The sequence below is a fragment of the Geotrypetes seraphini genome, chromosome 5 (assembly GCF_902459505.1).
Source record: "Geotrypetes seraphini chromosome 5, aGeoSer1.1, whole genome shotgun sequence".
Classification (NCBI taxonomy): Eukaryota; Metazoa; Chordata; class Amphibia; order Gymnophiona; family Dermophiidae; genus Geotrypetes; species Geotrypetes seraphini.
The window spans coordinates 158,888,222-158,905,699 of NC_047088.1; the positions used below are offsets into that span (position 1 = coordinate 158,888,222).

At 42.3% G+C, this 17,478-nt stretch overlaps 1 protein-coding gene across 1 annotated transcript in view; it reads right to left on the reverse strand.

Annotated features, from left to right (window-relative positions):
• The window catches only part of TSPEAR (thrombospondin type laminin G domain and EAR repeats), a 137,320-nt gene that overhangs the window by 84,466 nt on the left and 35,376 nt on the right, over positions 1-17,478 (reverse strand). Inside the window, exon 5 of the mRNA XM_033944110.1 lies at positions 5,570-5,729. Within this exon, the coding sequence (XP_033800001.1) occupies positions 5,570-5,729 (160 nt within the window). The remainder of the gene's footprint in view (positions 1-5,569; positions 5,730-17,478) is intronic.

Below are 17,478 nucleotides of genomic sequence, written 5' to 3' on the forward strand. Positions count from 1 at the left end.
AGACCCCCTGAAACTTAGGTGGATAGGTCCTTTTACTGTAATAATTTCTTCTCTTACAGTTGTCAAGGTGTCCGGACATGAAACTTGGTTCCACTACAACACGGATCTTCAGCTGAAACTTTCTAAGACCTCAAAAGATCTGAATATTTACCACTGTACTTAGCAGGTGTTCTGAATATAATTCTTTATAAGTGTTTGAGTTTAATTGACTGCCTGTGGTTCACACTGCCTTTAGCAAGTGTCTTGAGTATAACTGTTTGAAGTTTTCTAAGTTGTGCCTGAAAGAAAAATGAGCTTCCTATGTTAGTATATATAGATATGATATTTGTGTTGCCCTCACTTATGTTTCTTTCTTCTGTATTTTGTACTTAACAAGTGCAGCCCCTTTGCCTGATGTTTGTTTGCATGAAGGAGTTAAGTACAGAAAGTGTCAAACATTTGAGGGTATTTTCTGTTTCCAACCTACTGGTGATGAAGTTTAAAAGTGGGCGGAAATCTGCATTGATGATGTTGAGGGTCCACTTATCAACTAGACTCTTATTGTAGACCCCACTCGCCTGGTGTCTTTGTATTGTGATACATGTGTGCTATTTGATGTTTCTCAAGGTCATGGTACTACCCCTAATTCAGTTTTGTGTGGCTCCCTAGATTGACAGCGTTATTATACCAAATGTGCTAAGTATTTAGGTCTGTATAACCTGATGCCTTTAAGAACTGCCCCTATGAGGAAACCTTCACTAATGGTGGAGCCTGTCCTTTATGAGAAAGTGTCTTGTGGGCCACCTACAATAACCCACACAAATATCCTCCTAATACCCCGTCTGCCTCCCTTACTATAGGTCCTAGCTCCAGCCCCTTGTGTACTACAGGCTACTGTAATCCCATGGTTTTCACTATCACTGACCCATATAACTGGAATGCCAATGTCCAAGTCCAGAAGGCCAGAGACTGCATGGCATTGTATATTGATGGTAAAAGGTGAGACCCAGGTACTGATGTATATGTCCAAATTGTATCCCACTCATGTGCTCCTGTCTATCACTCTGTGGTGTTTCCCCAGTTTTATGAAAATAGATGCTGATATCCTGTAATCACTAGAAATCTGTTTATATAGTTTGCTGAAACTATAGGTCAGACTCTTAATGTTAGCAATTATTTTGTATGAGGAGGGACTGGTATGGGAGAACAGTGGCTATGGGAGGCAATGCAGCTGGACATGTTAAACCTGACTTCACAGACCCTCACTTTTACGTCAGGTCCACGACCTTCACGATGGGCCTTGTGAACCTCCATTGTTGCTTCCCACTGTCTTCAGCCCTTCAGACACTGCTTAATGGAACTTCCTATGAATTATGGTCAGCTCCTGATAGTTGATATTGGCTCTGTGATCCGTTTACCTACTCTTGGTTGCCTGCTTAATGGACTGGTACATGTGTGCTTTGCATGATCCGTCCCAGCTTCTTCCTGTTACCGCTGGCCGATGGTGAACACCTGGGAGCCCCTGTATTCAACACCAGAGGTCGCCAAAAGCGGTCTACTTCCACCAATTCCCTTAAAATAGGTGAATGGGGTGATGACTGGCCTGCAGAACGGATCATTGCTGTTTATGGACCTGCCACATGGACCGAGGATGACACCTGGGGCTATCGGACCCCAATCTATATGCTGAACTGCATTATTTGTCTATAAGCTGTACTTGAACTGATAACCAATGAGACCTCCCGAGCTTTGAGTACCATTGGCAGAGCGAATGCTAAAATGTGCACTGCTATTTATCAGAATCGTCTAGCTTTGGACTATTTACTAGCTGCTGTGCCTGTGATAAATTCAACCTCTCCAACTGCTGCCTTGAACTTGAGTAAAGTGATTGAAGACGATGTGGATCGTATCACCAAACTGGCTCATGTTCCTGACCAGACCTGGCGTGACCTTACTGCAGACTGGATCTCTGGTACCTTCAGCTTCTGGTTGCCCTCTGGTTCAGCATTGAAGATCATCTTGCTGGTTGCCACCCTGTCTTCTCTGCTCCTTTGCTGCCTGCCCTGTGTGGTCCCCATAGCCATAAAGCTGCTCCACTGAACTATGGACTCTGCTGTCAACCGTTCCACTGCTGAATTGGCCCTTGCCCTCTCCCAGTATCGTCCCTTACCCACTGGGAACCCCGACTTTCCTGACCCCTAACTTTATTTTGTCAGGCTTGGCTCCTTAGGTACGCCAGCCTGAAAGGGGGGAATGTAGGGTCAAAATGTAGGGTCATGAAATAGTTAACTGTTGTTTAAAATATTGCTCTGGCCTACATAGCTGAAAACAGTGTATAATCTATTGACTGCATCTGCCTAAAATGTATGTCCCTACCTTACCACATTGTAAGCTGAATAGATAAGAGTTTGAGCCATGATGTGCCCTGCCCTTCTGTACATGTAGCATTTAGACCTGTAAGATTTAGATAAGCAGAGAAATGAGCTAGTTTCCTATAGGACTATAAGTTGTATCCCTGAGCCTATCATAAGTGCTGGCTTAGGACCAATAATAATTGTAGAAAGTTATAGAAGTAACAAATGAAAATTGTAGTTTTTGCATATATTAGTTTGCGAAAAGGGCATAAAAGTCCGTGTATTTCCTGTTTCTGACACTCTAGTAGGCAGGCTATTAACTGCACTAGAGTCCCGGCATGCTGTGAATAAAAAACTCTTGTATTTTCTTCACGCCTCTGACTTTGTGTATCCAAGTGACCTTTCAATACACACAAGAAATAAGCCGCCTTCCTGGGCAAGGTGGAGAAAAGTCTCACTCAGAAAGTTGACAGGGAGCAAACAAGGAGAAGGCAGGCTGATGAGTCAAAATGGGTTGTTATACATTATTTTAATGGCAACTGTCTTCCTTGCCACAATGAAACAGCAGTGGTGAAAGTTCTGAGATGAAACATCCCACGATGAACCGGCCGTGCTAAACTGCACAAGATGAACTCGCGACAATGAAATGACCAAGCTTAACTGGCTGTCCCCTTCCGATTCTATAAACCACATCCAAAGTTAGGCATGGTTGATAGAATAGCATGACTAAAATTTAGGCATGGCCATTTATGCTAGTAGAAACCTGGTATATATGTCTGCACCTAAACTATGCGTGGATCAGGTGTGTTCTACAACTTTTAGGAATGCTCATGCCCATCCCCAGCCATGCCCCCTTTTGATATTCACGCACTATAATTTACATGCACCACTTCATAGAATATCCTTAGAAAGCTGTGCATGTAAATTCTAATTCGTGCCAATAATTGCTTGTTTTTTTGGCAATTAGCACTGAGTGGTTTGTTAACTAATTAAATCACGTATGCAAAACAGAACACACAGATCTGAGTGCATATTTTGAGTCAATTATCACACATTAAAGTTCTAGTGCATTGCATTTTTGTTAATGTGTGAAACAAACCAATAAAATCTGAAAATCAAGAAAAAAGGCCCAAATTGAAAATAAACCCCAAATTTTCTTCTGTACACATTCCTACTCACTAACACCCCCTTTTACAAAATTTCAGAAGCGGTTTTTAGCACAGGCCAGTGCACTGAATGCTCTGCGCTGCTCCCAACGCTCATAGGAACAGCTTTGTAAAAGGAGGGGGTCCATTGGTACCATTGAATATTCACCCTTGAAATTAACTTAATTCAGATATTTTCCTAACTGGACTTATCTGGTTAACTTTATTTATTTAAAATATTTATATCCTGCATATCCAACAATTCTATGCGTGTAACAATACAATACACATAATAAAAATAGCCAACAAAAACAGAACACAAGAGACTAACAATAACATAGAACAAAACTACCAACATTTCACATTTAAGATTATACATAATAACCAACAAAACAACAACTTAAAATCGCTGAAACTACTCACTTTAAAACATTAATCAATAAGCCCTCCCAAAAATTAACAAACAGAGAAACTTCCAACAGTTTAACTCATTTAAGAAAAACATGTTCAAATAACAGTTTTCAACATCTTCCTGAACTGCCTTTAACCCAGTGGTCTCAAACTTGCAGCCCAAGGGTCACATGCGGCCCACCAGGTATTATTTTGAGGCCCTCGGTATGTTTATCATAATCACAAAAGTAAAATAAAACAGTTTCTTGAGCATATGTCTCTTTAGCTATAAATTACAATATTATTATTTATTATTATTAATATATAGCCCACTTATAATTCATTTTTATTATTATTTTTATTTCATTTTTTCACATAGCATATATTACAGTTCATACTTTTTTGTGATCATATACATTTTACCTATAGGACCCCTGAAGAAGACAATTGTGTCAAAACACGGGCCATGTAGGGTCTATATGTTTCTAGAGATTCTGGCCCTAGATGTATTTATGTGGATTAATTGTTTGCCCTAATAAAGCCATCAACTTTTCCTATTGTTTCAAAGATTTGAGTTTGTCTGTTTAGTCTTGGTTTGTCCAATAATATAATACATATATGTTTTATATTGCAGATACGTCTGTCTTTCTGTAATTTTTAAATTTTGTTCAACGCTTTGTACTGCTGGATAAGCGTTTAATCAAATACTTTGAATAAAGATAATAAAGAATAAAGATAATAAAGATTCTCCACAAGTTTTTTTGTTTCTCTGTGTATGTGTTTTTGAGGAGAGAATGGGGTCGATTTCTTTTGTCATTTCTTTATTAAGACATTAACTATTTTTTTCTGAGGCCCTCCAAGTACCTACAAATCCCAAATGGAACCCTGCAAAGGGTTTGAGTTTGAGACCACTACTTTAATCAGATAATGTTGATGCTCAGAGTTATCTTGGTAAAATATATTTATGTCCCCAGTATGTTTCTCTCTTTTCCTCTTTTAACTGGTTAACTTTTGCCTTTGTGAGATTTTATATTTGAAATTTTAGAAGAGGGAATGATGTAGTAGGGTTACTTGTTGCAGTTTGCTTTTTTGTGAAGATTATGTGAAATATTCTGTGTTTGTTTATTGTAATCTGCCTAGGTTGTAGGCAGAAAAGACATTTTTAAAATAAATAAATCTAGCCCAAAACTGATCTCCACAGATTCATATCACCATAAGAAGTTGATTACCAAACAGATCCCCATAGAAGCGAAAAAAGGAAATTGAAAGTGACTTTAAAATACTGGACCTCAGCAGATCCATGGAATCATTCAATGGATGTATTTTTTATTTATTCAATTTTCTATACTGTTCTCCCAGGGGAGCTCAGAACGGTTTACATGAGTTTATTCAGGTACTCGAGCATTTTTCCCTGTCTGTCACGGCGGGCTCACAATCTATCGAATGTACCTGGGACAATGGGGGGATTAAGTGACTTGCCCAAGGCCACAAGGAGCAGTTTGGGTTTGAACCCACAACCTCAGGATGCTGAGGCTGTAGCTTTAACCACTGCACCACACTCTTTCTAGATGTCTGCATTGTAAGTATACAAAATACATGCAGTGAGAGACCAATAAAAGTTCTCATTTATTAATTTCTACTTTGATCACAGCAATTCTCTGTACACTTATATCACCCCCCTCCCCCCAACATAGTACTGACCATAAGGATATGTCACAAGCACCTCGTTGCTCTCTGGCTTGACTGGGAGTTCCTGTAGGACTGTGGGAATGGAAAGCACAGCTAGTTTGGGATTGCTGCTTGGGCATATTCTTGGGGTGGCATCAGATCCTGGTAATAGGACAAGCTGTCTTAGCAATCCCTGAGAAGACAAGAAAGACAGGGAGTTCAGAGCACAAACCCTGTGTTTAGTGGGAAAATTGTAGAGCCCTGGTTAACAACCTGCTAACCTGTGCTGAATAACAACCTGTTTATAGGGAATTAAAACATAGTTACATAGTAAATGACGGCAGATAAAGACCTGAACGGTCTATCCAGTCTGCCCATTAGTTATTCTCATTAAAAATACATGATTAAATTAACTTGTCTCTTCTTTGATATTTCTGGGCCATAAAGTCCACCTGGTATTGTCCTAGGTTCCAACTGCTGAAGTTGCTATCTAAGCTCACTCCAGCCTATCCAATCATCCCAGGATATCTAATGCAAAGTCTGGCCAGTAACGTCCTCATGCTCCAAGTTAGTGGAGTTCCCACTGATGCCCTCCTCAGCCCCTCCTATACTGAATCACCTTATAGTATATGGGACACAAACTGTACAAGCCTGTTCAATACCAGCCTTAATTCTTTCATTTATACCATTTGTTTTCTAATTAGAGACTGTTAACCAAGAAAGATAAAATGACTTTGTCAATGGTTCTAGTATCTGAAAACTGCAATGAATCTTGCCTGACCATAACAGGACAATGTTCTGTTTTCTATACACTAATAAATTAGTGTAGTACGCATACTATACTGTAGACCCCATATAACGCTGATGTTGGGTTCCAAGATATTTGACCATATTATCAGCAAATCTGCGCTATATTGGGTCTGGAGTATAATATTGAAGAAATGTGATCTAACCATTGACCACATTTAGGAAATCCTGCGTTATATAGGGTCCACCACATATGTTTTACTTTCTTTGAAAATGTGAGACAAAATATTAGTTTTTCTGATTTCAGCAGCTGGGCAGAATAACCTTTTATACCCTAGATATGCTTGTCTAATAATAACTTTGATTCCTACGTTCTTTACAGTATTGCATATGTGTTACATATTCAGTTGTGTTTTTGTGTATAGCTGTGTCCTTCGGTGCCAGGTCAAAAGCGCGCCGGGACAAAGGCGTGCGCAAACAATTGAGTGCAGCGTGGAGGTGCACGCCGCAGAAAATTACTGTTTTTAGGGCTCCGACGAGGGGGGGTGTGGGGGGGAACCCCCCACTTTACTTAATAGAGATCGCACCGCGTTGCGGGGGGTTTGGGGGGTTGTAACCCCCCACATTTTACTGAAAACTTCACTTTTTCCCTGTTTTTAGGGAAAAAGTCAAGTTTACAGTAAAATGTGGAGGGTTACAACCCCCCAAACCCCCCACAACACCGGCACGATCTCTATTAAGTAAACTTGGGGGGCTAAAAACTGTAATTTTCTTCGGCGCGCGCCTCCATCTTATGCTCAGTTGTCGGCGCGCGCCTTTGTCTTTTGCATGTCCTTCATTGCAAGGCCCACATAAGGGCTCCTTTTACTAAGGTTCAAGTTTATTAGGATTTTATACACTGCCTATCAAGGTTATCGAAGCATTTTTTACAATCAGGTACTCAAGCATTTTCCCTATCTGTCCCGGTGGACTCACAATCTATCTAACCTGGGGCTATGGAGGACTAAATGACTAGGAGCAGGGGTTTGCGGGGTTTGAACCCACAACCCCAGGGTGCTGAGGCTGTAGATCCAACCACTGTGCCACACACTCCTCCACAGGAGGGCTTTAACGTGCGGAACAGCGCACGCTACATTGCCCCACGCGCTAGACCTTAACGCCAGCATTGAGCTGGCGTTAGTTCTAGAAGCGTAGCGTGCGGTAATTTCCTATGTGCGCTAAAAGGCTAGCGCACCTTAATAAAAGGAGCCCTAAATGTAGGTGTGGCTCTCTAACACTCTTCCTTCAGTAAACACACACTGTCCCCCTCCCCCCACCAACTCTTTTTTTTTTTTTATACTTACTGCTGGTTATGCCTGCAGAACAATTGTTTGGTTTTGCTTTGAAACTGTGCTGTTCTCAATGAATTTGAGCCAAGCAGTGTCCAAATATCCATGTTATTCTCACAAAATTAGGCAAACCACAATGGAATGTGGATACTACATGGCTTAGACCAGGGGTGTCAAAGTCCCTCCTCGAGGGCCGCAATCCAGTCAGGTTTTCAGGATTTCCCCAATGAATATGCATGAGATCTATTAGCATACAATGAAAGCAGTGCATGCAAATAGATTCCATGCATATTCATTGAGGAAATCCTGAAAACCAGACTGGATTGCGGCCGTTGATGAGGGACTTTGACACCCCTGGCTTAGACTCATCTAGAGTCACATGATGCTGACAGAAAACAGTAGCTGTCCCAGAAGTGGCACCAACAGCAAGACTCTGAAAGATGAGAGAGCATTAACAAACTGAATAGAGATCTGGCTTGGAGTGATGGACAACAGGGTAACTGGAGCTGAGACTGGCTAAGATAGGATTGGGAGAGAGTGGGTGCTGGGAAAACAGTTTCAGAGGAGAATATGAATCTGAGGAATTTAGTTACACATGTTGATCTTAGTATGCTTGAACAACTGGACTGGATTCATCATTGCAGGGGGACCTCTCTTTGTTTCACTGCTCAGGGAACTTATTATAATTGTTAGAAGAAATTGACTTTATGTGACCAGTTTTGAACTGGTTTAGGGGTTTTATTATCCTTAGAACATACAGTGAATGAATGAATAATAAGTTTTCTCCGAACTGGATTTCTAAGCGTGGGGTACCCTAGGGCAGTGGTTCCCAACCCTGTCCTGGAGGAACACCAGGCCAATTGGGTTTTCAGGCTAGCCCTAATGAATATGCATGAAGCAAATTTGCATGCCTATCACTTCCATCATATGCAAATCTCTCTCATGCATATTCATTAGGGCTAGCCTGAAAACCCGATTGGCCTGGTGTTCCTCCAGGACAGGGTTGGGAATCACTGCCCTAGGGACTCATAGTCACCCATTTTGTTCAATATTGTTATGTCAACTTTGGGGAAGGAGCTAGAAAAATAAGCTGTAAAAAATGTATTTAAGCAGATGATATTACACTGATGATACCAGTAGAAGGTGTACAGATTGATACCAGTTTCAAGGCTGAATATTACATGTAGATAAAACTAAAAATTTTTGTAATTTAATTCAAAACAGATGGAGGGGCATAATCGAAAGGGATGTCTAAGTCCATTTACTTCCATCTCACAAGTCGTCCAAAGTAAAAAAAAACAGCTTAAGACACATTTTCGAAAGATACGACCAACTTTTTTTTTCGTTTTGAAAATCATCTAATTATACGTCCTGCCGATCTGATCGTCCAAGTCACTAAATCATCCATCTTTATACCAGATTTCCATCCAACTTTCTGTCCAAGTCCAAAACGCCTAGAACAAGCCCTGTTGGACATGGGAGGGGTCTGCAAAGTGATGGACTGCACACCCAGACATGCCACCTAAATAGTGGGGTACCTTACAGGGCACTGCTGTGAACTTCACAAAAAGGGTGCCATGTCTTCTCCTCCATACAGCTCCCTTATAAGTCACGGTGAGCCCCCCAAACCACCTCCAGAATCCCCTAGACCCACTTATCTACCACCCCAATGGCTTCAGGAGCCACTTATATGCCAGTAAAAAAGGGTTTTGGGGTTGTATAGGGCAGTGCACATGTTTAAGTATCAATGCAATGATTATAGGGGCTTATTGGCATGGGTCCTCCTCTCTATGGGTCCCTAACCCACCTCCAAGATGACTTAAGCTGCCTCTGTGCTAGACGGCTTGGCTTTCCTATGCCAGGCGGCCAGGTGATGATGGTCTGGAGGCAGAATTTTAAAGTTATGATTAAAATTTTTATGGGGGGAGGTTGGTGATCACTGGGGTAGTGTGTGGGGGTCTGTTTTATGTGTTTGCAGTGCTTATCTGGTGACTTTAGATGGGTTTTCATGACTTAGACCATGTTTTATATGGTCTAAGTCACAGTTCTTCAACTGCCGGTCCGCAGATCGGTGCCGGTCCGCAGAAAATTCCTGCCAGTCCGCGCAGGACCGGCGAGATCAACTTCTTCAATTTCCTGCCTGTCCGCACAGGACCGGCAAAATCGAAGAGCGCAGGGCCGGAGAGATAATGGGGAGCCTCAGACTGTGCTTTCTTCCCTACCAGCGGCTCTCCTTACAAGTGCAGCGATTCAGGAAGGAAGCCTTGGAGCTTTTGCTGAGTCGGGCCGCCTCTGATGATGCAACTTCCGCTTTCCTCAGAGGCGGTGCGACCCAACAAAGGACCCGAGGCTGCCTTACTGAATCGCAGCGCTGGCAAGTAAGGAGAGTTGCTGGGAGGGGAGAAAGCTGCTGGGCATGGTGAAAAAAAAAAAAAGGGACAGCTGCTACTGGACCTGGATAGGGAGAAGGAGAGATGCTGCTGGGAGGGGAGGAGGGAAAGGAGTCTGGGAAGCTGCTGGGTAAGGGGGAAAAAGGGACAGCTGCTACTGGACCTGGAGAGGGAGAAGGAGAGATGCTGCTGGGAGGGGAGGAGGGAAAGGAGTCTGGGAAGCTGTTGGGCAAGGGGGGAAAAGGGACAGCTGCTACTGGACCTGGAGGGAGGGAGAAGGAGAGATGCTGCTGGGAGGGGAGGAGGTAAAGGAAAAGGAAGAGAGTTACTGCTGGACAGGGAGAGGAGGGAAGGGAGAAGAAAAAAGGAAGGAAACAGCTTGCAGGGAGATTAGAGGAAGGGAAGGGGAGAGATAGGAATGAGATGGGAAGGGGGGGTCAGCAGAGAAATTGAGAGGGTCAAAGATGCTAGATCTGGTGTAGGAGAGATAAAAATGAAGAGAGCAGTGAAGCTGGAGTGAATTGTGTAAAAAGGAGAGAGGGGCATAGGCTGGATGGAAAGGGGAGAGGGGCATAGAAAGAAGACAAATACCATATGGAAGGGGGAGAGGTCAGACAGTAGATGGAAGGAGCAGATGCTGGATTGAAGAGACAGAGAGGGCAGACGCTGGAAGGAAGAGAGTGAAAAGAAGATGAAAGCAGAAACCAGAGACAACAAAAGGTAGAAACAAATAATTTTATTTCTATTTTGTGATTAGAATATATCAGATTTGAAATATATATCCTGCTAGAGACATAACTGGGGACTGCAGTATTCTGTTAGCATGATATTTCTATGAACTTGGCTTGTTCAGTTTTCTTGATAGTAGAGGGGATATATGTGAAGGGGAGGGGAGACAGGGGTTTTGTTGGTCCGTGCTCTGTATATTTGTATTTATAAAATCACAATTGTTCAGAATATTGTTTCTTTTTATACTTTAATAAAATACGTTCAATATAAAATCATAATTGCGGCTTGTGCAGATGGGATCAGATGGTTTGCGGGGACTGAGCTCGCGGAGATGGAGCGTAAACGGGGTTTTTTAATTTTAGTCCTATTAGTTTGCCGGTCCACAAAATAATTCTTTTATTTCTGCCGGTCCACGGGTGTAAAAAGGTTGAAGAACACTGGTCTAAGTCACAATGTCCAAGTTCCGTCTAGGCTCTGTTGTAAAACTTTCGGTTATACATGCTGTACGACTAAGTCTAAGCCGGCCCACATCCCGCCCAACTCCTGCCCTCGACATGCCTCCTGAAACGCCCCGTTTAGCTTTGGTCATTCAGCGGCACTATGAAGGCCTAGGTCGTTTAGAAATACGTCCAAAACCCGTTTTTATTATTGGCAGTTGGACATATTTGGGAAATGTTCGTCCAAGTGCCGACTTAGGCCAGTTTTTGGACGTTTTTCTCTTTCGATTATGAGCCCCATAGCTTTTTGTCAGACTGTTATTAGATAGTAATATTTCTTTTGAGAAATATGTTGCTCTGCTTACAAAGAAAGTATTTTCTCTATTTAAAGGAGAATTAGGTACGGTTTTGAGTTTGTCCAATTGAAACCGGTTGTACAAGCCTTGATACTGTCATTTGGACTATTGTAATTTGTTATTTGTGGGATGTAGTGACATACTTTTAAAGCCAATAGGAGGAAATTTTTTTTTACTGAATATTTCAAATTGTAACATATGTACAATCCAAAAAGCTTATAAGAAAAATGGTAATCATTTCAATTATACAAAGGAAAAGAAAATCAATTTAAAGAAACACCAAACAGCCCTCATCAATGGAAAAGTTGCCTCCACTAACTTAAAGAAATTAACATAAGGAAAAGATGTTAGGATATACCTTTCCAACATTATTTATCAGCATTGCATTTGCTTAAATATTCATTAGTCAAGATATTTTATTCTCAGAGTCTTTCAAGAACTGTTAGGAAATAATTTTTTCAATTAAAGAACAGTTAAGCTCCGGAACTCATTGCTAGAGGATATGGTAACAGAAGTTAACATAGATAGGTTTAAAAAAAGGTTTGGACGAGTTCCTGGAGAAAAAGTCCATTGTCTGCTATTGAAATAACATAGAAACATAAAAACATAGAAATAGACGGCAGATAAGGGCCCACGGCCCATCCAGTCTGCCCACCTTAATGTCCCTCCCCTACCTTTGCCCTGTGAATAGATCCCATGTGCCGATCCCATTTTGCCTTAAAATCAGGCACGCTGCTGGCCTCAATCACCTGTAGTGGAAGACTATTCCAGCGATCAACCACTCTTTCAGTGAAAAAGAATTTCCTGGTGTCACCTCGTAGTTTCCCGCCCCTGATTTTCAACGGATGCCCTCTTGACACGGGGGAAGCCACTGCTTTCCCTGGGATCAGTAGCATGGAATGTTGCTACTATTTGAGTTTCTGCCAGGTACTTGTGAGCTGGCTTGGCCATGGTGAAAACAGGTTACTGGGCTAGATGGGCCATTGGTCTGACCCAGTATAGCATGTTCTAATGTTCTTAAGATACAAACATTGGAAAATGTGGTGACTAACTCTGCTAGCAAATTTGACAGAGTAATACCACTGCTGATTAAGGCCCATTGGCTGCCTGTTCAGGGCAGAATTTATTTTAAAGCTTGTGTTATCTTTTTCAAGATATTACATACAGTGTACTACTACTACTAGTACTTATCAATTCTATAGTGCTGCTAAACGTATGCAGCACTGTACATTAAAACATTCAAGAGATGATCCCTTTTCAGCAGAGCTTACAATTTAATCAAATGGACAAACAGGACAAGTAGGGGGTTAAGGAGTTTCTCAGGCATGAGTGCTTTACAAGCGAGTAGGGGTTAGGATTTAAAAGCAACCTCAAAAAAGTAGGCCTTTAGCCTGGATTTGAATACTGCCAGGGACAGAGCTTGACGTACTTACTCAGGTAGTCTGTTCCAGGCATATGGTGCAGCAAGAGAGAAGAAGCATAGTCTGGAGTTTGCAGAAGAGGAGAAGGATACAGATAAGAGAGACTTTCCCAAAGAACGGAGTTCCCAGGGAGGAGTATAGGGAAAGATAACAGAGGAGAGATATTGATGAGCTGCAGAGTGAATGCACTTGTAAGTCAATAAAAGGAGCTTGCACTATATACGGAAATGGATAGGGAGCCAATGAAATGACTTGAGGAGAATGGTAATGTGAGCATAGTGACTCTGGCAGAATATAAGTCGTGCAGCAGAATTTTGAAAAGATTGAAGGGGAGAGAGATGGTTACATGGAAGCCCTGTGAGAAACAAGCTGCAGTAGTCTAGGAAAGAGTTGATAAGGATTTTGGTAGTGTGCTTAGAGAGGAAGTGTTGGTTTTGGTGGGCTGTTGGATTTGTGCAGAGAAAGAGAGAGAGGATTCAAAGGATCCACTGAGATAAAGAGTAGGAGGAGAAGAGAGCTAGGTTTAGATGGAAGCATATGAAGCTGAGTCTTGGCTCTGTTCAGTTTTAAGTGGCGGTGGGCAGCAATGTCAGACAGGCGGACTGAGACTCGGGCCTGGATTCTTGTAGATATTTCTGCTATAGAGAGATAGATCTGGGAGATTTCAGCAGAAAGGTGATATTGAAATCCATGAGAGGAGTTGAAAACACCACAGGAATGAGTATAGATGAAGATGTGGTCCTAGGACAGAACCATGGGGTACCTCAACTGATAGTGGGATAGCATGGAGGAGGATCCACCACTGCATACACTAAAGGTAAGGTGTGAGAGATAAGAAAAGAGCCCTGAAATCCAAGTAATGACAGCGATTCAAGGAGAAGGTGGTGGTCTACAGTGTCAAAAGTAGCCGTTAGATAAAGAAGATTGAGGATAGCATATTATGTTAGAGGCCTTGGATCTGGCCAGGAACAGGTCATTGGAGACTTTAGCAAGGGCAGTTTCTTTAGAGTGCAAGGAGTGAAAGCCTGATTGGAATGAGTCAAGAATAGCTAGGGATGACAGAAAGTCGAGGCAATGGCAGGAGCATATGTTCAAGTAGCTTTGATAAGAAGGGGAGGAGGGAGATGGAACAATAGTTGGAAGGTCAGGTAGGGTCCAATGAAGGTTTTTTGAGGAGTGGTATAATTATACCATGTTTGAAGACATCAGGGACAGTTGCTGTGGAAAGTGATAGATTGAGGATGTGACAGATGGAAAGGATGACAGTATGAGAGATGCTGCTGAGTAGATGGGTGGGAATCAGATCAGAGGAGTGGGTAGTGAGTTTAAAGGAGGAAAGAAAATATGCAGTTTCCTCTTCAGTGATTTCAGCAAAGGAAGAAAAGGTGTCAGGGGCTGAAGAAGGGTTGACAGAGTGGGCTGAAGGATGGAGAGGTGGAGGTGGCTTGGTTGAGAACTCAAGGTTAATCTTGTGAAGTACTCAGCTATAGTCTGCGGGAAAAGGGATGGAGGGGTTGGAGGTGAGGGCACTTTGAGTAGAAAGTTCAGTGTGGCAAACAGACAGCGAAGGTTGGAGCCAAGAGAGTTAGTCAAGTGGGTGTAGTAGTCTTTGGCAAGCGAAAGAACAGACTGGAAAGAGGTCAGGAGGAATTTGAAATGCATGAAGTCAGCATGAGTGCAGGATTTGCATTATAGACGTTCAACAAACCTGGCACAGGAACGTAAGTAGCAGATTTTAGAGGTCAACCAAGGCTGGAGTTTGGCGTTCATTATAGAACGTGAAGTGGGGGAATGAGGGTATCTTGAACAGAGGAGAGAATGGTATTATAGGAAGAGACATCCTCATCGACAGATTAGTGTAACATAGTGGTTGAGAGGAGGAGTGAAACAGTGGTGGAGAGAGTGCAAGGGTCAATAGCTTGAAGATTCCTGAATGAATTGATGGAGACTTGCCAGGTCTGGAGAGTAGGGTGATAAATAGTGAAAGTTATCAGATGATAGTCAGAGAGGGGAAGAACTACGGTGGAGAAATTTGTAATGGAGCGGAGAAGAAGACAAAATCAAGGCAGTGGCTATTCTGGTGCATAGGGGTGGTAGAGCACAGCTGAAGATTGAATGAGGATGTTCAGGCTAGAAGCATAAGATTCAGAGGGGTCATTAGTGTGAATGTTAAAATCGCCAAGAATGAGAGAAGATGGTGAAAGTTCAAGAAAGGAGAGCCTGGAGTCAAAGTCAGTGAAAAAGAAACTTATCAGGGGGTCAGTAAATGACTGCTATTTGGAGAGGTAGCAGAGCAAATAGATGGAAGGAGTAGACTTTGAAGGAAGAAAAGCAGTGAACTCAGGTGGAAGAAGGGGTTGAAATTTACAAGAGGGTGAAAGTAACAGCCCAACACCACCTCCGCAACCAATTGGGCGAGGTGTATGGGAAGGAGAAAAGGTAACCTCCATGACATATGACAACAGTTGAAGCAGAGTCTTCAGGGCAGAGCCAGTTCTCAATTAGTGCAAGCAGGTAGAGAGTTTGAGAGATAATGAGGTTGTGGATTTAAGCAAACTTGTTAGAGATGGAGCGGGCATTCCACTGGACAGATGATAAAGGCAGAGAAAAAGGGTGGGAGGAGAGGAACAGAAATAAGATTGGAGACACTGTGGTGTGACTTGCATGAGTAGGGTAAGAGTTAATTAGGAGGACCAGGATTGGGATTGATATTCCCGACAGAGAGCAAAAGAAAGCAAGAGATTACAGACAAGAGTAGCAGAGGCATGAAGATCACACCGCAGACAAGATGCATGCAGTCAGAATGGGGATTGTTGAATGAGAGAAAGAAAATGCTGAAGCTTTAGAGCTGAGAAGCGGGTAGAAGACAGAAGGGAAGGTGAGGTAGTGAATTCAAAAAACTGGGGGACATGGTCTTGAGAAATTCATTTGGGATGAAGAAAAAGATTGGGAAAAGTCGATATAAAGAGGATGAGATATACAGTAAAGAAGCTATGGAAGTGGAAGAGGGGAGAAGAGAAAAGAATAGGCACTTGGAGCAGAGATCTTGATTGGAATGGGGTGGACTAGGGAGCTACCCAGAGAACACTGGGAGGAGTATGCAGGTGGCTGCAAAATCTCCTCAACAAGACTTCCTCAGTAGTCAATAAGATTTATCCTAGATAAGGGAGAATTTCCCTAGGCCTAAACTTATGAAAAACTGCTATGTTAGACTGTGATTAAATTATTTGTCAGTGCAGAACCCTTTTTACCTATACTCATAAGGCCCAGAAGGGCAGAAAAGACTAAGTAGCACCAATTTTACTGTATGAATCAAATAAAACACAACTTAAGATGACTAGAGGCCCACAAAGGGCACACTAAAAGTGGTGCACTTTTGTCCTGTCATGCATTTAAGAGGGAGGAGCATCCAGAACTTATGATGTCACTATGTGTGGGGCTTAATGTTACATGTCCAGCTTCACGGGTGATGGTCCAGGAATGAGGTTGTATGATATAGGTAGTAAGGAGGGTAAGATTCCACAGTGGGTCAGGTGTTGAAAGGAAGGAACAGTAACCTCTCTCAGTCCTGTTGCGCCTTTAAGAGAGAGGAGCATCCAGTACTTGTGATGTCAGTGTGCATGGGGCATAATGGTATGGCTCCTCAGTATATGCCTTCATTGATATTTTTCCAACCTGTGATAATGTTATAAGGTTCAGAGATTTTCAGGCTTTGCATTTACTATCATATAAAGGAGTCGGGTTTAAAATGATTTTTCAGTCTTTCTTTTCTCTTTGCGTCAACAAAAATGTGGAATGACTTACCACTGGAATTTAGATATTTTAATAGATATCTTTTGTTTCTGAGTTTTAAAAACTTATTTGAAAGATATTTGTTTCAGTAAAGATCAGGTTAAACTGAAATGTTTTTATGAGTCTATATATAACAAAAATGTCAAATATCAATCTTCCCAGGTATTCCTGGCTTCTTCTTATCTGATTTGCATAGAACTTACAAGGTATTTGCAGAATAAAAGCATTAGATTTAATTAGAATCCAAGAGGGATCATAAGGAGCTATCACAGAGGTCCACGGGATAGAGAATGACATGGGGACAAAGTTTTTCCTGTCCCCGCTGGAACTCAATTTCCCTGTCCCATCCCCATGAGTTTTGTCGCTGTCGCTGTCCCTGCCCCTGCCCTATTCCTGTAAGCTCTGCCTTACCCGCTCAAGCCTCAGACACTTATGATTTTAAAGTGTTTGAGGCTTGTGCGGATGAGGACAGAGCTTGCAGGAATGGACGAGGATGGGAATAGAACTTGCTGGGATGGGAAAATGAGTTCCTGCGGGGGTCGGGGAAAGATTTGTCCCCATGTCATTCTCTACCACAGGCTCATGGACCTTGCATTGAAGAACATCACTAGGGAATCAAACTAAAGCTTCTTGTAGAGAATTAACATGGCGACTGTAGACATCTGTAGATAAATGACAATGATGGTTGGTAACAGTGGCATAGTAAGAGGGGGTTGGGGGGGCAGTCTGCAGGCACCATCTT